This window comes from Anopheles gambiae, chromosome X, assembly GCF_943734735.2.
Source record: "Anopheles gambiae chromosome X, idAnoGambNW_F1_1, whole genome shotgun sequence".
In the NCBI taxonomy this organism is placed as follows: Eukaryota; Metazoa; Arthropoda; class Insecta; order Diptera; family Culicidae; genus Anopheles; species Anopheles gambiae.
The window spans coordinates 1,526,694-1,550,593 of NC_064600.1; the positions used below are offsets into that span (position 1 = coordinate 1,526,694).

Genomic DNA, 23,900 nt, shown 5'->3' on the forward strand with positions numbered 1-23,900 from the left:
TTTAAGCTAAGCAACACCTCCACCGGTCGGATGTGGTTGTGCTGTGCACACCCCACGCACGATGGGCATGCATGACACATCGGCAAGGTATTCACATACGAGAAATAAACAGTTTATAAAAATGGTGTGGTCGTACACCTTCCCAACAGGCCGGACTGTTTTTGGGTGAAGTGATGCCGTTGTGTAGTTTCTATGAATTTTATTTATTTATCTTTCGCATAATGTTTACTTCCTTGTGAGAAACCAAAATAAAAGACAATAAGCAGAAATACAATAACACGATTCGGTGGCAATTAATCGAAGAATTAAATGTGTTTTAGATAATTGATATCTGTTCTGGGTCAGCGCCATCTATAGAGTAGTAGCAGGACTAATAGAGGAATGTTTTTAAAACAATCTTCTTCGTCTTATTGAATGGCACGACGAACCATTGCCAGAAAGACTTCCCTATCCACACAAGTTAAGTTAATTCAAGTTAATTCACACAGGTCGTATCTAAAGAGCCTAGACGGGAATTGAACCGTCGATGAGCTTCCCAGCAGTCGTCATGTCTACCATTGTAGCCATTCGGTCGGCATGTCTGTCACGCTGCAAATTGCCTATATGTTATATGGTTTTTCTGTTTCACTGGACATTTACCTAATGAGTCAAGTTCTTGTTGAGTTCTTGCTTAAGATTCTTTAGACGATAATTACACCGCAGGGTAAGGCTCTTGCTTGAAGATACTGTTAACAAAATGATGCAATGTGGGCAGGAGCCTTCAAAGCACCACCAAAACACGTCTTCTGCCAAGAATTCCATCTAAAAACATGTTCCATGCGAGTTTTTTCCTTGCATGCATTCAAGCATAACAAATCTCCATGTCGATCATTAGTCATTCTAACGCTTGACGCTAGACATGCTAAAAAACGTCCAACCGTGGGGATACGGTGCATATGGCCAAAGACACCGACTGAAAACAGGTTCACCCAGGGATCGCATAAGACATGGGGTAACATGCAAAACACCAACCAACAAGCAACGAGCAGCGGCAAAAGTGCAAAAAACCAAACAAATAGCCCAAAAAAAAAAATTGTCCCAATTAATGTGTTATGTCGATCATCTCGTCCCACCGCCCTTCCATCGCTCTTGATCTCTCTTGTTTCTCCAGCGCAACTGAAAAAAAAAAACTCACACTCACCATTCACGTTTTGTGCATGATCGCGCGTTGACTTCGTTTGACAAATTCGCGCACAATTTCGTGATCCTCTGTGGAGGGCCCCGAGGGCCGCACATGTTTTGCACAACAAACACAACAACGGTTCATGGGACAGTGGTACACAGGCGCCGCTTCTCCAACTGCCGCTTCTCCACCTGTGTGATGTAACTGATCGTTACCTTCGCAACCGACGAAGCAACTGGCGCGACAACGTACGTTTTTTCGCAGGTTAGGTTACTAATTAGCTCCAAGCACCGTGCGCCATTTGTTTGGGCGTTACTCACCGCTGATATGTGCAAGATAAGTGTAGAGTGGTTTTGCGTGTTTCATTTGAGTTAAGATACCAGATTCCATCAACAGAATTTGGCTTTTTTCATTTTAGAACGCAAATCTGATGGTATTTTTCATGACTAACACATATCTTTTTTATATCTAGAACAGAATGGAGAACTACGTTTTTTGATTAGCGTAGTATAACGTACCGTAAATGATAATGCATGCCTTCAACTATCTTAGTACAAAATATGTTGTTTTGATATTTCCCAATATTTCATACTAAAAAGCCTTTTTATAGACATTTCCTGCGTGCAAAATGGAATTACAGTTTTTCCACGTAGTACGTGCTTTTTAAGACTGTACGACTTCCAAGAAAGGCATAATATGCATGCTCGAAATACGACAAAAAAAAAAAACATGCGACACATTTCAAATCGAATTGAAACAATTCCTTACATTAACAGCACCTGTTTGGCTGATCTCAAAGCCCCCCCGTGCCGTAGGGCAACTTAACTTTCAAGGCCAGTTTGTGTGTTAGCTTGTTAGCAACCTTTTCAGCAACAAACCCGCGTTTTGCGATAAGCCGTTTCAAAACAACAGCTTAGGGCAGGCGCAGGCCAAATATTTACATTTCTAAATTATCAGCAATCGGAATCGATGTACGGGCGCTGTTCAATTAACCGCAGCCGATTAGCAGGCGCTCCCCACGAGGCGAAGCTAATGTTTCACGATGAATGGCAAGCATTGTGCCGTAGTGCACCTTGCACCAGCCCAACCGTAGCTAATGCCAAGACGAAAGCAGTAAACACAAACGAAGCGAGGCAAAAATGTTTACTTCACGCTGTTTACACGCAACAACAACAACAACAAAAAAAAACTGTCACCCTACGGTGCCATTTACGGCGACACAATCGATGAGAGGGAAGAAAGGATACAACTTCCACAAACAAACGCACAACACGCTGCGACGTCCGCCTTCGCCCGTCCGATGCATCTATTTAGCAACTTCCCGCTAATGGCTGGACAGCTTAAAACAACAAAATCAAGCTGCAAGCCTCAATTTTAGCACCGTGCTGCCATTATCGGTTCATTCGTTTCCATCCCATTTCGCAAACGCTTCTTCGCGCCCCATCCACACTGCTGCATCATTCTGCATCTGCAATGGAGTTGGACCAGTAAGTGACGTAGAAAGGAGAGGACTTCCAGTGGAAGCAACAATCCAAACGTAATAAAAAAAACTTTCATTTGCGCGCAATATGCCACCAACAACAACAAAAAAAAACGTGACCTTCAATATATTCTTACTGGCATACAAAAAAAAAAAAAGCAAATCTTAAACGAACCTCACTCACAAATCCAGCAGATTGTGAAATATCGTGTTTTTGTTGCTGTTGCTCGCCTTTTAGAGGGAGCTGGGACGCACCCGATTGCTGCATTTACCATGTGCCAAGTACACGAAACTTGGCGACGCCCGGTGCAGTTACGGAGCGGAATCGGAAGGCACGCGAAGGGTACCGTATGACCTTGGATCCTTGAAAGCCCTATTTAACGCGTGTGAAAGCACTCCTTGAGGCAAAAAGCAAAAAGCAAACAAAAAAAAACGGTGGCCATCTGGGCGAAATGGCAGGATAGCGTGGACGTCATGCAAACACACACACACACACACAGATACGGATACGCGTATGCAGGGTTTCGTCTTATCGAGCGCATTTTATTGGCAGCCGCACCCCGATGAAAGTGGTCGTTCTTTGCTGGTGCTAGTGCTAATGCGCCTCCACCTACATCTCGTTTGCCTTGAAAATTAACGAGAGCGAGGAATGGAGAGGGCAAGAGAGAGAGCGAGAGAGAAAGAGAAAGAGAGCGAGAGATGGCTATAAAAAAAAGAGCGATAAGGGTGGGACATTCGGGGAAAATTGTTCGAGTCGCAGTAGATGGTTTTGGAGCACTGCCAGGAATCGGGATTTTCGAGCAGCAGTTCACTTTGCCCGCGTTTGCACCAGCCAAATGCAAGCCAGGCATGTCAAACGCATTACGTCAGCGGCTCCCCGCCAGTTTGCAGCACTCTTTGAAGATGAAAGCCGTTCGAAAAGAACAACAAAAAAAAAGCTTCATCACGACGTAGTGCATTCGTTTATATTTTTATGTTTATTGCATCGAGCGGACCGCCACTCCCTTGCGGAAAGGTTCGATGCGCTACACGGGCCGAGCGCACTAACTGGTCAGTGCGCGTAGTTGGGAATATGATTGTGAATGATGGTCGGATGAAATTGGCATACACTTTACGAGATCAGTTTACGATCCGTCGCTGGCGGTAGGGATCGATGGACAAAGACTTGTTCGGTGGATGCGAGCCGGGGCAAGCGATGTTGATCCCTTCCCATCTCATCAGGGAAATAGCCCGGAAGACATTACAGGCTGGTGTGAATTGTCATAATTAACCGCTTCAGCAGCTCGGCAGCCGTTTTGCGATGGCTGTTCACTTTTACAACAGCGCGTTAAATCTGTCTGGCGTCCAGAAGCTGCACCACAATATTTTTTTTTTTTTGGCTTTTAATTTATTGAAGATCTGTCAGAGTTGTAAAACTTACAGGAGCTCATAGTTTGTAATTCATTGTTTGAAAAAAAAGGGAAAATATAGTTTCATTTAGACCTCAGGAATTTGTTCCGAGAGCTTAAGTATCAAGGGGATCGTTTGCATAGCGCATTTCATCAACGAATAAAGGGTTTCCCACGATTTATTGGTCGGTTCCCATAATTTTCCGAATTTTGAAATGAATTTTCCACTATTTTCAGAAGCTGGTATGTATCGGTTTTCACATTGGAAAACGAAGTGAGAAATTGTTCGTTTTCAACGCAATGTGTTATCTATTTAGACGGAAATTTAATCAAATAAAGCATTAAATGTTCAACATCGGTGTTATTCGGAGGATAAAGCTATAAACCATAGCAATTGTCATTGCCGTTATGCTTGATCTCTTACTATAAGTCTCTAACTGCCCATGATTGTCTCCAAGAGAATTTAGAGTCTTGCGTCTTGCGAATTAATTCAATTTCATTAATCTTTTTCTCAGATTTTTCTGGTGCTTTTGAAATGTAAAATTTAGGTTGTCAAAAATCTGTTCTAATCCCTTACAAGTTTATCATGATTCTTATTTGGCCTTAAAGGCAAACATTGACGCAAACTGTCAAAATTGTGACTGTAAACAATGCTTGAAAGCATTGACAATATCGGATGACAATTCTGTTTCTGAGACACCATTTTTCTGGGGTGTCAAACTGTATTCTTGCGTGCAAACGTATGTCACAGAACCAGCTGATTGCAAGGAACATTTCAACTACCGCCAATACTTGTTTTGTTGAATTTAATAAACAATTTATCGCTCGATTTGAGCCCCAATTTGACCCACTTTGACAAGCCTGCCAAACAGTGATCGCTAACGGACTTACGCCCCTATCGGTCCCTGCCCAGCCCGATCGCTTACCTTTTCAGTGTGACGTTCTTGTTGCCGCCGAGCTTGTTTAGCTTCACCTTTTTGCCGCCCCCGCCGGAGGCCGACCCGGTACCACCTGCCCCTGTCGCCGAGTCGGAGTCACTGCCGAGGGACACGTCAGCCGCGGCGCCGGTACCACCACCACCACCACCACCACCACCACCACCATCACCAATGTCTGTCGTTTCCAGGGGCAACGGTGCGACGGCTGGCGGGTCCGACCCCAGCAGGTTCCCGTTCAGACTGTTCATCGTGCGGCAGTTGCCGTTGGTGCGCGCGCCACTAGCGAAGGAGGAAGCCGGCCGGCCCGATGGCTCGGTCGTGGCCGGGCCGCACCCGTTCGTTCGGCCCTGCGGGGACCACTCGGGCCGCGTGTCGCCGCTCGCGTTTCGCAGATTGTTCGCACTGACCAGCAGCCGATGGTGCTCGTCATCGTTGTCGCCACTGACGGCTAGGTAGCCATTGTAGTAGGCACCAGTGTGGCCACCGATGGCGCCGCCACCGTTGCTGCTGCCCGGCCGCCCGTTCGACCCGACACCGTTCGTCGGCTTTAGCGCGCTCGCGAGCTTGGCCGGCGGGCCGGCATGGTTGCCGTTGGTAGGTTTCCCGTGCCGCCCGTTCGGCACCACGATCAGGTTGTTAAAGTTTTTGTCACTCTTGACGGCGGCACCGCGCCGCGGCCGATCGTCGATCGCGTCCCGGTCGTCCTCGTCGTCGTCGTCCGCGCCCGCACCGGCCAGCAGGTTGGTGCTTTCGTCGCACTGATCGGCCTCCGGCTCGTCCTGCCAGCGGCCCCGGCCCGACCGCACGTCACGACCGCCACCGACCGCAGCAGCTGCTGCTCCGCCTGGGGCACCGGAGTCGCCGCCTACCAGCTTCGCATCGGACCCGCCCGAACCGCCGCTGATCAGCTGATAGCGATGGCTGGCAGCACTGCCACCGCCACTGTGTTTGATTGTAGGCTTGATGATGGAGCGCACCTGGGCGGACGATGTGCTGGCCGCAGTAGCGCCACCGGAACTGTCGCGCCCGATCGCACCACCGGCAACACTGCCTGCACCACCACCGCTGCCGCTGCCAACACCGATACCACCGGACGCGGTTGTGGTGGTTGTTGTGGTCAGGTTGAGGCTTAGATTACGCGTTGCTGCTGCAGCCGCTGCGGATGGCGATTTTTCCTCGACTGGCAGCATGTAGGAGAGCATGTTGGCAGCAGTGCAGCGAGCGAGCGCGCTCGCATGCAGTTGCAACTGCGCTCACGCGTCAGCAAAGGCAAAAAAAAGCAAACGGTGCCCTATGACAGCTTGTTGGGGTGGCGGGATGGGGATAGTACACGGGACAGTAGGTCGGAAACCAGAGAGAGAGCGAGATAAACAGACAGACAGAGAGAGAGAGACAGCGTGCGAGAGAGATTGAGCCGAAGGGAGAACCAAACAACAACACACTACAGCAGCAGCAGCAGCACACCGATGTATATATAGAACGGGAGTGAGTTACCGTTCTCCCCGTGCTGCACAACAGCGGCCCTTTTTTCGCGCAAAGGCGAGTCCCCAAGCAAGGCGTCCTCTGTTAGCGTCACACACCGGATTGCCAGAATGTGATAATGACGATGGCGATGGTGATGTTGACGATGCTGGTGTGTTTGCTAGCCAGCCAGGCTCTCGCACCAGAACGTTACTAGATTGCACCAAGCACGAAATACTCGCAGGTAAGCACTCGGTCCGGTGGTGTAAACCGCACAGCCGAACAGTTTTCGATAACAGCGGGGAGGAGAGTGAATATGAGAGATCGTTACAGGTGGCTCTGGAATGGAATCGTGCACTGGAAAAGCACTGCTAGAGCAGCGTTTTCGTCCGCTGCCCTATATATCTTGCAGGGCAGACTATTTTCTTCGAGCACCTGTCAAAATTTGCACTCACTTACACCGACACGATTTTCCGACTCGACCATTTGCTACCCTTTCTAGCTCTCACATACACACACACACACACACACACATGTACACGCGTACTCACACTACTGCACTTGTACACAAAGACGAAGTTTTCACTGACCCGAAAAAAAAAACAAAAACAAAAACAATAACGACAGCTATCGGATTTTGGTGTTCTGGTCACCCTGTGGCTGCCCCGAATTGCCCACAAAGAAAACAAGCCAGGTGAGTTACTGCCCCCGGCGGTAGGGGCGTTTGTTTGAGGTTGAGGTTGATAGTGACGAGTCTCGCGTCCTTTTCCGAGTTGACGCCTCCGCGACGACTATGCCACTAATGGTGGTCGCGCTGCTCGCGCTTTGCCAACACAAACATTAGCTGCTGCTCACTGTTTGTGTTTTCTTTTTTTTCGGGTGCTTTTTTATCTGCCTCTTCTACTTCTTCTGCCTTTGCTCTACCTTCTTCTATACCACCCCCATTCGGCAGGCTACTAATACGAAGCAGGCGTGCGAGCTCTCCGACGACGCTGCCGGAACGCTCTCGAATCTTGGGGCCGAGCTGGGATGCGCTCCCGATTTTTTAGGATACGGCGCGCAGCGCGCATCCGCTCTCTTCCTCTCTAACTCACACGCTCGCTCTTTGTCGCTCTCGCGCACTCCGCCTGCTGTTCGTCGCTGTTTTGCTTGTAAAATCGGTAAAGTTTTGCGCCTTACGCGTCCGCGTCCGATATCGAACGGTTTTTTTTTTTTTATTATTATTTTGTGTGCGAGTGCGTTCGGTGGGCAGGATGCGGCGGTAAACAACCCGCGACCGATGGTAGATGAGCCGCTGGGTACTGACGTACGTTTTGACGAATCCCCAAAACTTGTTCGACTTTAGAATTTGCACAAAATTCACAAACACACACCGAGCAGAAGCGGGCACGGGGAAAGAGACACACGGCACAAATATTAACACGCAATACGCACGTACCCGCGTACCGTAGCGTTGGATAGCGCGGTTATCGTTTTGCGGTATGATGGGCCGTTGGCTTGAGCGATTTTCCAACCCGAGTGCGGTGCGCTTCCCTGCCACATTTTCCTTTTGTTTTCTTTTTTTTATGCTTCTTTTTCTCTCGCTCTCTCTCTCTCTCTCTCTTACTTGGTTGTAGCACTCTTCACTTTTGCTGCATCACCACTTGGTCGCATTACCTTGTTTCGGCTACCTTTTGTACCCTTGCTAGTGCGTGATGCTTTACAGCTGAGTGCAACACGGCAACCGATGCCGAGTGAGACGAACTTGGGGGTTCACTCGGGCGGGCAGGACTTTTTGTTGTCACAGTACCTCTTTTGCAAGTACGGACTTCCGTTGGGAGGGTAGCTGAGCTCTGTGGGACGAAATGAAACAGAAAGGAGAACATTAGTTACGATACATACAAGCTTCATCAAATATGTAGAAAATATGAACCAAATACGATCTAACCCTTTGATTTGATGACACAATCTTGTTGCTATATCATCCTGTGTTGAATAACATCAAATCTGTAAGCCTTTAGATACTTATTGTCAGGTTATTGACAGCTGCCGGTCGTCCAAATCATCAATGTTATCGCTTCTGCTTCTGTATGAGGATTTTAAGAGTGTTTTTTGTATTCGTCAAGCCTCCAGAAAGCTTTTTTGAACAAAAATTTTCACCCACACTGTCAAAAAGTGATATTCAAATTTGGTTATAAAAAACAAGCTATGAGACCACCTGGACCACATACACTTTGATTCTGGATTCCATTACCAGATCTCTTTAATGCACCTTGGGGTGAATGTAAACACCACCTTGTTTTGCCATTTTGTCGAGCAGGTACTCGAATCTAATTCTAGCTTTGAGGCTAGAATAATCTAGACTGAAAATTTGCAGGCTTGTTTTGTGTGTGGTTTTGTATGGAGTGTTTACATGATTTCAGCCTCCAACTGTCAAACTCCATACAAAAAAAACTGACTAGAATCGTGAAGGGCCCCAATGTTCAGCTGAAAACAGCTTCGAAACGGTATGTTCTCCGCAGTCTACAGGAACAGATTTGAACTCACAAGCTGCAAGTGGTCAATATCGTCGACTTACACATTACGCTACCGGGCCGCATACGTATTGGAGCGTTAAAACCTCAATAAACCCCACAACGAAAAACAACAAAATATCGTAAAAGTAAAGCCCAAAGCTCAGAATTATTTGGGTGGCTCAATTCCTCTATAGAAATCTAACAAACAAACAAATATCAATTATATGATGACAAAAACTTTAGCTTACCAAAAATCTTCAAAAACATACACACGATATCTCTAGTGCTTGAAGAGTAAATTTGAACTCATGATCCTGCAATGATCCAGATCGTTGATCTACTCGCTAGGATAGCAGTCCTAGATATTGGGTAGTTAAAACCTCAATGCAAAACACCAAGAATTCACTAAAAATATCATTAAAGTAAGCCTGTAGCCTCAATTAAAATTTATAGAACTGACTTCTACAACAGAATATCTGCATTTTGTTGCGCTTAAGTCTTAATAAAATATCAAAAACATCATTATAAAAAAATGGTAACGAAACTTTCATAGACACCTAGTCCACAGTTTTTCTTCTGAACAGAGACACCTACCTCACCATCATTAAATTTAGTAAACAAAACCTGACAGGCTAACGAAATCGAAACCCCCCCATGTCTTCCCGCCCCCCCCCCCCCTGTAGTAACGGACCCCCTGAAACAGCACGACAGCACCAATTGCGCATCGGAAAACGAAAAGGAAAGCAACACCAATACACATACACACACACACATAAAAAATAAACCAGGATCGGCAAGGTACTTTATATTTATCGGAATAGAATAACACTAATGACCCGCACTTAAGGATGACCCCCATTTGTTTCAACCCCTCCGTGTTCGGGCGAAATGTTGGAGTACGAATGTGTTTATACGTGTTGGGTGTAGGCCGGGGGAGACATACGGTTCTTTCCTCTGCCTTCCAATGCTTTCCTTTATCCCTTACGTTGTGTGCGTTTGTGTTTGTGATATAGCGTTCAAACTAATGCCCACACACACACACACATATATATACATGAGCGGGAGCCTTTCCAGACGGGGACTTGCAAACTAATCAAATGCTCCTCATCCTCTCTCCAGCACAATTTCCTCAAGGACAGAGGCGAAGCCAGGCTCGCGCGTTTGGGTGTGTTTGCCTCCATATCGTCCGTGTCTATCGAGCTGCACCCTTCGCGCCGCTGCCCACGTGCACCCTTCGCTGCCATTAACACGCAATACGCACGTACCCGCGTACCGTAGCGTTGGATAGCGCGGTTATCGTTTTGCGGTATGATGGGCCGTTGGCTTGAGCGATTTTCCAACCCGAGTGCGGTGCGCTTCCCTGCCACATTTTCCTTTTGTTTTCTTTTTTTTATGCTTCTTTTTCTCTCGCTCTCTCTCTCTCTCTCTCTTACTTGGTTGTAGCACTCTTCACTTTTGCTGCATCACCACTTGGTCGCATTACCTTGTTTCGGCTACCTTTTGTACCCTTGCTAGTGCGTGATGCTTTACAGCTGAGTGCAACACGGCAACCGATGCCGAGTGAGACGAACTTGGGGGTTCACTCGGGCGGGCAGGACTTTTTGTTGTCACAGTACCTCTTTTGCAAGTACGGACTTCCGTTGGGAGGGTAGCTGAGCTCTGTGGGACGAAATGAAACAGAAAGGAGAACATTAGTTACGATACATACAAGCTTCATCAAATATGTAGAAAATATGAACCAAATACGATCTAACCCTTTGATTTGATGACACAATCTTGTTGCTATATCATCCTGTGTTGAATAACATCAAATCTGTAAGCCTTTAGATACTTATTGTCAGGTTATTGACAGCTGCCGGTCGTCCAAATCATCAATGTTATCGCTTCTGCTTCTGTATGAGGATTTTAAGAGTGTTTTTTGTATTCGTCAAGCCTCCAGAAAGCTTTTTTGAACAAAAATTTTCACCCACACTGTCAAAAAGTGATATTCAAATTTGGTTATAAAAAACAAGCTATGAGACCACCTGGACCACATACACTTTGATTCTGGATTCCATTACCAGATCTCTTTAATGCACCTTGGGGTGAATGTAAACACCACCTTGTTTTGCCATTTTGTCGAGCAGGTACTCGAATCTAATTCTAGCTTTGAGGCTAGAATAATCTAGACTGAAAATTTGCAGGCTTGTTTTGTGTGTGGTTTTGTATGGAGTGTTTACATGATTTCAGCCTCCAACTGTCAAACTCCATACAAAAAAAACTGACTAGAATCGTGAAGGGCCCCAATGTTCAGCTGAAAACAGCTTCGAAACGGTATGTTCTCCGCAGTCTACAGGAACAGATTTGAACTCACAAGCTGCAAGTGGTCAATATCGTCGACTTACACATTACGCTACCGGGCCGCCTACGTATTGGGGCGTTAAAACCTCAATAAATCACAACGAACAAAATACATCAACCAAATATCGTAAAAGTAAAACCCCAGAACGCTCAGAATTATTTGGGTGGCTCAATTCCTCTATAGAAATCTAACAAACAAACAAATAGCAACAAATTAAATGATGACAATTTTAGCTTACAAATTATAAGAGTGCTTGAAGAGTAAATTTGAACTCATGATCCTGCAGTGATCAAGATCGTTGATCTAATCACTACGATAGCAGACCTAGATATTGGGTAGTTAAAACCTCAATGCAAAACACCAAGAATGCACTAAAAATATCATGAAAGTAAGCCTGTAGCCTCAATTAAAATTTATAGAACTGACTTCTACAACAGAACATCTGCATATTGTTACGATTAAATCTTAATAAAATACCAAAAACTTCATTACAAACAATGGTAACGAAACTTTCATAGACACCTAGTCCACAGTTTTTCTTCTGAACAGAGACACCTACCATCATTAAATTTAGTAAACAAAACCTGACAGGCTAACGAAATCGAAACCCCCCCATGTCTTCCCCCCCCCCCTCCCCTGTAGTAACGGACCCCCTGAAACAGCACGACAGCACCAATTGCGCATCGGAAAACGAAAAGGAAAGCAACACCAATACACATACACACACACACACACATAAAAAATACACCAGGATCGGCAAGGTACTTTATATTTATCGGAATAGAATAACACTAATGACCCGCACTTAAGGATGACCCCCATTTGTTTCAACCCCTCCGTGTTCGGGCGAAATGTTGGAGTACGAATGTGTTTATACGTGTTGGGTGTAGGCCGGGGGAGACATACGGTTCTTTCCTCTGCCTTCCAATGCTTTCCTTTATCCCTTACGTTGTGTGTGTTTGTGTTTGTGATATAGCGCTCAAACTAATGCACACACACACACATATATATATATATACATGAGCCGGAGCCTTTCCAGACGGGGACTTGCAAACTAATCAAATGCTCCTCATCCTCTCTCCAGCACAATTTCCTCAAGGACAGAGGCGAAGCCAGGCTCGCGCGTTTGGGTGTGTTTGCCTCCATATCGTCCGTGTCTGTCGAGCTGCACCCTTCGCGCCGCTGCCCACGTGCCCCAGCGTTTCTTCGCACGAAACTTTTACCATTTCGCACCCCCGCACTTGCCTCCCCTTGCACACGTGGGAGAGCGTGACGAAGCGAATCGGGATAGGGTTTTTTTTTTTTTTTTTGGGCTAGGCGCAGCCCCTCGCCTGTCGGGAAAAGTGAAACGTTGATTTTTGTTCTGTTTTTTTCCGATAGGAGGAAAGATATTTTCTCCCACCCCGCCCACCGCCCAAGCGCTGGAAGTGGAACGGTGACCGGGCAGAAAATGGGGAGCAAAGGAACAGGATGAACTATTAAAAACGGAAAGCAGATATCGATTTTTGAAGCGCTCAAGCGGCGACCGTATGCGCGGTAAACAACGAAAGCCAACGAAAATAAAGTCAGGTCCCTCTTGTCCTAACAGCAACGTACACACACACATACACACACACACAAGAGAAGAGAAAGAGATTTACTAATACACACGTACACACAAACATAGACACTCATATACAGAGACAGGCATACACGAGTAAACGATTGATTTCCTTTTAATGCAGACTCCCCCAAGTCGGGCCTGCGGTACGGTGGGTTTGATTGAGGCAGAAGCAGCATGCCAAAGGATTCGTACACCCACACACAGGCGTGCGCATATGTACAGCATTAGGGTCACGCTTGCCATCTTCGAGACACGATTTGTAAGCGAAATTATCAACAAGCACTGATACTTGTCGTAACTATATATATAATAAATGTGCTTTTTAGTACGCTACCTGCGTCACAGGCGGTTGTGTTTTAATGTAGACAATCTATCTTTACAGCAGGGTCATGCGTTAAGACTCCCTTGAACCACCCACATGGGCGACCATGTGCACAGTACCAGCGCGCGCGCGTGTTTACGCGGGGGAAATGGGGGGGGAAAAGAAACTATCGCACACACAAACTATCGGAACACGTTGGGTGTATAAATAAGTTTTTTTTTTATGAGCATCGGTTTCTTTTCCTTCCCCCTGCTCTGCTAATAGCACCGTAACTGTGGCTTTTACTATGCAATAAAGCGCGTTAATTCGAAAACTAATCACCGCAGACAGACGCAGACAGTACCCGTCGCCCGTCACATCTCGGCAGGGATGGATTACGAACGGCGCAAACGGCAAACTGCAATCGGCAATTATTATTTTATGAGCTCGCCGCCGCGAGCACAGGACGCGCACAGTTTCCACGCATTTTCAGCAAATCATCCAACGACGACCAATGACGCATTTCTAAAATAAAAACAAGCCAAGGAAACCCCTGTTGGGTCCCCTTCCCAATGCTCCAATGTTCCTGCGCCCATGTGACACCCGTGCACGGTCGCATGCAGCAGCAGCAGCAGCATAACCTACATTCGGGCACACCCTGTGCGATGTGGGGATTTTGGTTTTTTTTTTTTTTTTTGCCGAATAGATTAACCATCTGCTTTGGCAAATCTTTGAGCCGCGGATGGATTTTGCTGGAAGAACGCACGGAAGGCAACGATATGAGATTTATGTGACCGCTTGTTCTGGGTGGCGTGTAAAAACGCAAAACGAGAGTTGGAATTGCATATTTGTTTACATGTTGCTTCTCTGTGTGTGTGTGTGTGTGTGTGTGTGTGTGTGTGTGTGTGTGTTTGTATTTGCAGGCTTTATCTACTTTTTTTTGCACAACAATACATCAAAACTGGTCTATTGTTTAGCTGGACCAGCTGGTTTTGAAGCTGTTTCTGAAGTTACCTTCTGCCACGACAATATTCGAGCCGGTCCTTCGAACCGGATTTTATGTGTCTGTCCGCCATCCGTGTTCTATTTCTTTTTTCTTCTTCTTTTTCGCCAACTATCACACATCCCTGCTATCTCTTTTGCTTTCTTCACGTGCTAAATGCAACAACAACAAAACTACCACCACATTACTACCGCGCATGAAATCGTCGCAGTCACTCGTTGGCACTGATTAGATATGCCCCGTCCGGTGCGGTAGTTGCCAGTCCGTTCCTGTGGCTGGAATGGCCGTTAATGCTACGCGCCACCGTCTGTTCAACGCTAAGTAATTGAAATTCGTTCGAAATGGCTTGTAAAGCGAGAGACTCGATAGTGCAAAACAATACAATAAAAAGGTTCCTTTACGCCCCATAAACAGGTCAAGGGGAACACGGAGCCAAATGGGCACTCTTAATTTTTAAAATGTAAGTAACGAAAAATGCGGTTCGGTCGAATTGGTCAACCTGTCTCGGTCCTGTGACTCGCTCGATAAACGTATAACTCTTTGTGCAAGAAGATCTTTTCCTCAGAATTCGTATGAAGGGTGCGTTGATTAGTTCCACCGTTTTGTGGTACAAAAAGGCATGCATATGCATCTTGAAAATCGAAAAATGTCATCATGACACTAATAACTGGCATGATATTTGTTGGTCCCTATTACTTTGGCATTATGATTCATCATTTTTCATGTGATTTGTTATACATCTGCTGTTCGGTTGGTTTGCAAAAACGGCCGTCCCAACTACACTATGGTACCGGTTCCAGCGGGGCACATGTTTACAGCCCAATAAAACCATGTGTGCGCGCGCGATACAGCGATGCTGGCGGCTTCGATCGAACACGATTGCATCTGCTCGATCGCGTAACGATGGTAAAAGATTGCGCCGCAGCCAGTTAATTAATAGCATCGTAAAGCTTGCCATTGTAAAGATTGCATCGAAACTAGACAACTAAATAGCAATAGATAACAGGCATGACACAAGCACACACAGCGTGACCAATACAGCTAAAATGATAACGAGTGCCGACGCTGTGGTTCGATGGCTTCGATACCTGCATTGACTTTGTGAACATGACACACTATTAGTACATTTACGACAGCATGCTTAGTTGTTGGAAGCAACGCTAATTGATCGGCAAAGGCTCGACTGTCTTGACAATGCAAGTATCATTCCAACGACTTCAAGTTGATCAATCGCGTAAAACTCTGGTATCGCAATAACAAAACAACCAAACGCTTTCGTTTGATTTCGTTTGCAATTTCGTGGCGTTTCTTTTGGCGGAATAACTTATCGATTCAAACTGCGACATCAAGCACCCGCATGTGGACGTGAGTTGCATAATAATTGCTGGAATTAACGACGAATTCAAATGTTCTTTGCGCCGTTGGAGCATTGCTTTATCTCGTCTAGTGTCAGTCACTTTCACGTAAGACGATAACAATAAGCATTGCATTAGGTGGATACCGAACAAACAAAAAAAAAACAAACAACCCATCATGGTTCATGCTATTGCAATGCCGCTCCTAAGCATTAGCTAATGGGCATAGCGAAAACTAAGCCAGCGCTTTCTAGCAGCCGTTTTCCAACCAAAACTAACTCGTGCGAAAGCGTGCCCAACTCCGCAAGAGTGGCAGCAGTAGCAGCATGAAGTCATCCTCAATTCCAAATTCTACCCCGCACACACAGAAATGCGTTCACATCCTTTACTGATAGATCCACCGCTGACAGGGAAGGGGTTCAGCTGTCAAGCGCATGTGGAGCAGCAAAGCGATGGGCGGGTGTTTTGAAGGGAAAATGAAAGGAATTCTTCTCACCTAACCGAACCGAAACAACACAACCAGTGGGTGAAGCAGCGAGGGAATAATAACCTAACAACCAGAAACAAATGCAGGCAGCATGTGAAATGTGCCCGGAAATGGTGTGGATTGGCATACCACACCCAACCCTTCCACCCACCTGCCCCCCCCCCCCTCCCCCTCTTCCCCAGGAGTTCATTCGAACGCCTAGCTCGGCAACTGTTTGGCAACCATTTTCCAGCACACGCTTTCCTGTCGCGACCACATGTTCAGGTTTGTACACTGAACGTTTCCTGAACGCACGGGAAAAAAAATCAGGAGCAAATGGGGCGACTGTGCATGTGTATATGTGTTATTCTTATTGTTTGTGCCACTGTTATCGTTATGCCCGGCACGGAAAGTGACAGCGACGAAAGAACATCACAAAACGGTCTCTAGCACGACCAGGGTCGGCTTTCTCCACTCCATCCCCAAAATCCTCGGCTCGTACGTTGGCGTGAAGTGAATGTGTTTCTTTTATTTTTTTTTTTACGTTACCAAAACCTTGCAACACTCGGTAGTTGGGCAAGGTGCAGCGCAGCGCAGATTGCACAAGCAGGCAGGATAACTGGACCGTGACTGATAGTGCGCAATGGCGAATGACCGAAGTGTCTTCGCACCGCTCTTTGCCGGTTGGCAAGCGTTACGCAACCGGTAATGGAGTTGCCGGGAAACGATATACTTGTGTGTGTGTGTGTGTTTTTTTAAGAAGTGTTTTTTTATGTAATTGTTGGTTGAAGGTTTTATGTTAACATGCACACACGGAAAAGAGGGCATCAGGTTCACGAAGCGTGACAAATAAAAAAAATTACGTGTTTACTCAATCATTTCTTGCTAAAACCTTGAAACATAGAAGATAGGTTTAATCAGAAGACTGTGGAGTTGCGAGATCCACCTAACATTTTGACTCTTGAGAATTACATAACGGAACTTAGAGACTAATGAACATCTGATGAACATCTTAATGAACATCTTATCATATATCTAATATCTAATAATTATAAAGAGATACATCCCACTATAAAATTAAAATACGCAACTTGTGGATAACTGAGTGGTTCCAGGATCTCCTCAATATCGAATGCTTACATCTTTTAAGAATACAATTCCACTAATCCGAATTCCACGAACTTAATGCTTAGTTTCAATATCTTATTTGTATTCTTTGATATAGAATACATTAACACATAATATGCAATAAGAAATTCATTCCACGATAATATACATATACAGGCCTTTCTTTGTAGTGGAGAGAACGGAGTGGTATCGAGATCTCATACACATCAGATTCTGCTATCTATTCCAAATTCCATTCTACTATAGACTAACAATATAGAACTCAGGGATAGCTGAGTAAAGCTTGGTGAAGACTGAATAGTTTCAGCATCTACTTAATATCCCATATCTAATGATTAATATCTATTCAAAACTCCATTCCATCAGAGATTAAAATACATCCATATTTCGTTCCACCAAAGAATTACAATACAGATCTTGGGAATGACTGAGTAGTTTCGATATCTGCTGAACATCATATATCTGGATTGATATGTCCGAATTGCTTCCGAAGTGAAAAGAGCTAGATGTTAGTTTATTTAAAGTCAAATAAGGATTGAATGTACGATGTCAGTAGAACTGCATCTATTAGTGTAACAATGGTTGCTTAGGAGACGCTATGGCTTATGGCAACGTTAATATCTAATATCTATTCCGAATTCCATTCGACCATACTTCAAGAATGCCCAATTTCTCACAGTGCCCCAAGAGCTGGCAAGAAGTGCTCTTTGAAGCACTGCCACTAACATCAACCACGAGCAGGCAATCCGGAGAAAGCAATCAACTCGCTCACTCCCACCAGCAAGAACCAAATATCAAGATCATTACCCCCGTCCACTGTGCTGTGTTAGACGCACCCCCTAAAGTGTGCGTCCCGGAAAAGGTCTATATCCTCAACTATTCCCGACCCCTTTCAGAATAACTAGCGAAAGAGAGAGAGAGAGAGAGCGCTGGAGAGCTGGTGCGAAGACAGGCCGTCTAGATGGTAATTCTTTTATTTGGATTTTTATTACATTTTCATCGGCAATTGAGCGTTGGGTGAGCTGCCGCGTGCTTCAGCGCCCTAAGCCCTAGGGCGGCGTAGCGCAGGAGCGATCGCCTTTTAAGCGGAGTTTCGTTCGTTTCTTAACGCTCCCGTTCATGACCCCGACAGCCCGATAAGCAAACGACCGGACGGCTTTCCGTGGGCGAATGGTTTCCAAACCGAACGTGGAAACCCACGCAGCCGTGGTACGATCGGTTTTGGCTGCAGCAATCGCGCACTATCGGCCATAAATATCAATTTGGAGCGGTAATTCCCAAACGCGTCTAAGCGCGTGACGATACCAAAACCGAGAGACGAGAAACCCGTAAACCCCGTAAATCGGAAGCAACGCTCTTACTTACCAATTTGCCGCCCAATTCCCCGACCCGAACTCCGGATTAACTCCACCTTTCGGTACTCCAAGCCTATCCCCCCCCCCCCCCTCACCTCTCGGTCCCGGGCGAAGTGGTAGAATTTTTCGGCATCGGATTTCTCAATTACGCGCCAAAGAAACTTTCGGCCCCAAATTATGAACCGTAGCTTGACGATCAAGGAATTTCACGCAGCCCTAGCGCGCGGGGTTCATTCATGCTCCATTTGGCTCCATTCCATTCGCTCAGTGCTCGCTTCCGGAGGCCCCCGAGGGGAGGGCCCAGCGCTGTGATGCACAACAACAGCAGCAGTAGCAGCAACAAAAGCGGGACAGGCAAAAGGGTACTGGCGACCGAGAGCGGTAGCAGCGCGGTAGCAAATAATGCGTACTTAATCGATAGGCATAACTGCTGCTGCGCACGGTTAACTGTACACGGTGCTTAAGCCACCACATCCAAGACACTTTCGAGGCAGTGCGTTGTCTGTGCAAACGGGCGTAACGGGAGACGCTAGTCTAGGCCCTAGAGCTCCTAACCGACCACTTCCGGGTAGCTGGAGGAGGCGCATTAATCAGACTAGAGACGTATGCTTCACCAAAGTTGGAGTTGGCGCTATCCAAAACAACAACACAGTTCAAACAATAGACGGAAGAGTGTTGGTCTATTGCGTTGGTGTATCCCTGCCCATTCTTGATGTGTTCGGACCCAGTTGTTGGAGGTTCCAATAGATTTTATTCGACCACCGACCGAAAACATTGGAAGTGTCCTTACCAAATCCGATCACGCTCTCCAAGGTGTCCAGACTGGGGGGGGGGGGGGGGGGGGCTCATGACCGCTGCTGCGCAATTTCACAGGCAGAACCTGTTTTTGATGTGCCATTGTTGAAAATGCTATTAGCACCATACACGGAAATGCATAACCGGGATCCGGGGACCGTGGCCCTCGGACAGCGGATGAAACAGGAAGCCCCCAGCGCTGTTGTAGGGTTTCGTCACGGCTATTACGGACATACCAAAACATACACCAACATACGCAGGGAAGGTATTTGTGTTGTGCTGCCGCCGTTAAAGTATCCGCCACAAACTGGGTTAGAAAACAGCTTTCGAATGTTTCTTCTTGCCGCGAATTGCCCGAACATGTGTTGGGGGGGGTGAGATGAGGTCACAGGATTGCGGAAGCCACACAAAACGGAGAACAAGTGTGTTGTTTGTGGACGTTCTAAAATAAAAACCGAAACTACTCAGGCGGCCACACGGGGCTCGTTACACGCACACACACACACACACACACGTTGTGTTGTTCATATTTTCTTCTTTGTTTTTATGGGTTTCTACACGCCCAAGACAACACGTACAGAATGTCTGATTATTGGAAATGTGAAACCAATCCCCCGGGAGAGTAGGGAGGGACCGACTTTTTTTTTTAACACCAACCAAGTCCACCAACTACAAAGTGGAATGTGTCGGTTCCGTCCTCGAGTTCCCACCTCCAAAGGCACCCACGAGTGCGCAAAGATTTGTAGCGGCGTTGAAGAAATCCCCAAAAACTGTAGGTTCTAATGTAAATCTGTTTAGTATCGTGGGGAGATTTGGGAGGAGGACCACTCCGGAACACAACAAATACTTCCAGATTAGAGCCAAGTAGGTAGGAGTCCTAATGCAGTCTTTCTCCAATGGACAAGGTGACGCGTGTACTCCGCAAAAGACGTGAGCGATAGTCACGTGGCGTGAGCGTGATCTTGATCAGCGGCTAATGGCCATGAATATCTTTAACGCATTACTAAGAAATGAGTTGGAGGTGCACATTTTCGAAAGTTCTTGTTGTTGTTGGTAGGATTGTAGAGGATTTAGACCGTTCGAACCTCTCCAGCCCCTTAATTCTTGACATGTCGCACCGATGACTTGCATCAAACTGATTGATGACACCGTTTGTATGACAGGAACAGGTCATCTTAACAGAGCATGATGGATATGATCAAGCACTTCAAAATGATGTATATTGTTCAACGACACCAAAAGGTGTCACCTTGCCAAAAAACAGACCCGACCCACATCGCCTCCAAAACTCGCTTGCGCATGAATTCGATGCGTCGTGCAACATAGGAATCATTGGCAAGTGGCGGCTCTTGCGGTTGCAAAATCATCCATCAAGGAAGCTCCAGATGTTTGCATCTATGCAGAAGCTCGCTTAGGCGCTCTAGAGAGGTGGCATTTTTTGTTTTACTTTATTTTTTTACGACATATTCTTTAATTAACATACCAAATTTGCTGTACGCGTACGCCGCGTACGTTTCGCGGGCCGTGCCCGCAGCGCCGACGAAGGCCTGTTACGGCTTGATTCGATGGTTGATTGTTGCTGCTTGGTGTTGCCCGTACGGTCGGATGTTGCTAGGCGATGCAAATGTTGACTCGATGATTGGAGAAAATGGCGAAAACGGCCCGCCCGCCGCACGGTCTAGCGCTGGCTAACTCGATGAGCTGAGGCACCTACACACAAGCGGATCCGGTAGCAGATGGAGAAAAAAAAGGGAAACGAAAGAGAGAGAGAGAGAGAGAGGTGGTGCGGGTTAGAAATGGGTACAAAAGTGTGTCAACGAGCGTTATAATTAGGTTCAATTCGGCAACGCGCGCGCAACACGCACTCGTACGCGTAAGGGGAAACACACCCGCGGGATGTGCGGAAGCGTATTGGGATATGATCGCTCGCGTCCGATGACTTTTGTCTATTGTCCCGAGGAAATTGGTAAGAGCTTTGAAATGATCCATCCCCCTTTCCTCCCATCGACACCAGGTTCCCGTTCGTGTTGCGCCATTTTTTGAGCGAACCAACTGCACATCCATCATATGGTAACGTTAGCCGTGCAGTTCACACACAAAGTAACGTCTAGGCTGGCGGGCGAGTTCGATCGTTCATTCGTTCGTTCGTTCGGGCGGGCATGGCGAGTTGATATCCAAGAAAAACTTGTTACGATTTGGAATCATATTACAGTGGTTAGAGCGCAACAAACGGCACATTGGTGTAGATTCAATCAAGACACCGATTCGTACACCACAAAGACATTCAGAGGTCACTTCATTAAGGTTATAGATATATTTTTAAACAACTGCTATTGAAAATATGGACTAGTTTTTCTCTTATGAAGTCATGTTCGGAGGAGATATAAGAACTGAAAGATCCAATAATAGACTTCCATAGAGTTCAATAGATCCTGAGACGTTGGAATCAAGTAAAACATCACTCAAAAACTCAAGAAATCAGAATGCTGACATGGCAATTATGAAAGGAAATGAAAGTAAACATTTGTTCAGTAGTTCCTTCTAGAGGAGAAGCGTGTGATGTAGGCTCATGGATGTTTTGGACCTCTTTCATCTTTCTTTCGTCTTTTAAACGCTTTATGTAAGGTAATTGTCTAAACTGGGTTTTAGCTTTCCTTATCTTTTAGCGCCAAGATTTAGAACCTAAAAATTTTTCTATGCAGAAGTCTATTGGAGCCTCTTCTTTGCAAGATTTTGTGTGAATAAAGCCGCTTCAAAAACCTTTTGATGGAAGTTGATTGAGTGAGGAAGTGAGTTTATCGTTTTTTTTTCTAATGTTTTGATAAACAAGTTTTGGATGCAAAACCTGCTGATTGAGAGAATACATAGAAGCTCCACTTTTTAATTTGAAGGCAAAATTCAAACAAAATACCCCAGTTAAAATAAATTCCATGCAGAATTGTCGCCATTTAAAGGGGCCTTTCACAACAAATTGCTTTAAAAAGCATCTAGCAAAATTAAAAAGACACACACACCGCAATAATAAACACCCTTCCAGAAGTACATTTGCCACTGACAACGTCCTCTTCCCCGTTAGCTGCAGCAAGGAATGTTAAAAAGCTTGCCACATCCTGCCAGACACTCTGACGCAAGCAGGATACAGGGAGGAACGCACACACCAAACCAATAATCGGCAGCACGTAATCATTGTGAGTACGGCGTAATAGTACGCAAATGCGGAGCCGTCTTTAGCGAGAGCCGTCTTCTCATTTGTTTACGCTCATATCCTTACGCTTCCTTGGTGCTGCCGGAGCAGAGACAGCAGTCGGAAGGAATCCCGTTTTCCCCCGTCTGCGTTCGAAATTTCCTCGGGAATACTTTCTCTCGCTTCCTCGCCTGTTTCCTCTTTCCACCGTGCCCAGAACGTGGTACTACTCCACAATCGTGGACACACACACACACAGAGCAAATTCCGGCGTCGCGTACACGGCGTGAAACGCGCGCATCGACCTCCTTTAGTAATCCCTTTTCTTTGGTAAATGAAAATATTACGCTAACCAACAAAAAAAAAAAGGAAAATCCAGAAAAACACCCCATTTTCCATATCCTGCCTCCCACACCCGACAAAGTTGATTTTGCACACATACTGCACAGCCAAACCTTTCCACCCCCATCCAAAAAGGATAATGAACGATATAATTCGCTGTTACCGAGAAAAAAATCAAATCCATCTTGACTTGTATGATAATTTCGATAATTCCTTTCCTTTATTTTCCCTACGCAACTCAGGTTTTTTTTTTTGCAAATTTTGCTGGTGCGTATGTGTGTTTTCTTTAGCGGTGAGCCGCGCTGGTTCTTTGCTGCAATTTCGGGTAGATTTTACGCGATTTCTTACCGTGTGTGTACTGGGGGGAGTACCAGAAAAACGCCACAAAAAAAAAACAACAACACAATCCGGCAAACAATCACCAACCACAAAGATAGCAATGGAAAGAAAACCGCGCGCACACACACACACCACACTCTTTCGCACACGATTGCAGACAGATTTTCCCTCAGCGCCAACTGTTTGCCAACTGTTCACGCACGCACGGTCCGGCACGCACCCACAAGCAGGAGAACGGTTTTTTCACTGTTTACGCCTGCCGAGTTTTCCTGCCTCCCGAACGCGCGTGTCCGAACGAACCCGAAAAGCTAGCTCGCCTGCAGTGCCCTACCGACCTAGCGCGAAACTGTAGTCATCGAAGACCGCTGACAGTTGTTTGGCGGTGCGCTTTTGGGTTCGTTTTTGGGGGCGTGTACGGAACGGAGATCTACTGCGTAGCTCCAGGAAAAGGTTAGAGCGGGAATTCAATAACAAAACGTGGTAAGAAGTCAACAAACTTTCGCTAATTTAAAAAAAAATCCATTAGCAGAGTGACCGTTTATCTACACTATCCAATCTTTCTCAAAATTCTATGGAGTTTGGTGTGCGATGAGTTCGATGGATCAGTTTTGCAACACTTGATTGAATGTAGTTTAAAAGTTCAAAAATGTGTTAGCTATTGTACGTACAAGGTTGTACCATTTACCGTCATGAAACGATAACATGAAGAACAAATATCATCTATAAATATGAACAAATCCCCAAGGTGTCTATTTGATACTACG

The 23,900-nt window shown here is 46.0% G+C and overlaps 1 protein-coding gene and 1 long non-coding RNA gene across 3 annotated transcripts in view; both read right to left on the reverse strand.

Moving 5' to 3' along the window:
- The window catches only part of LOC3289610 (uncharacterized transmembrane protein DDB_G0289901), a 53,189-nt gene extending 44,928 nt beyond the window's left edge, over positions 1 to 8,261 (reverse strand). For both annotated transcript variants that reach the window (XM_061655154.1, XM_061655149.1), the window contains exon 1: positions 4,957 to 8,261. In XM_061655154.1, the coding sequence (XP_061511138.1) occupies positions 4,957 to 6,170 (1,214 nt within the window). In that variant the 5' untranslated portion in view covers positions 6,171 to 8,261. The remainder of the gene's footprint in view (positions 1 to 4,956) is intronic.
- A 2,073-nt stretch (positions 8,262 to 10,334) lies between these two features.
- LOC133392878 (uncharacterized) lies at positions 10,335 to 23,476 on the reverse strand. Its single transcript, XR_009765863.1, has 3 exons — positions 23,146 to 23,476; positions 20,755 to 20,981; positions 10,335 to 10,583 (listed from the first exon to the last, which is right to left on the reverse strand). It is a non-coding gene; the product is annotated as an uncharacterized LOC133392878 (long non-coding RNA).
- Between the last annotated feature and the right edge of the window lie 424 nt (positions 23,477 to 23,900).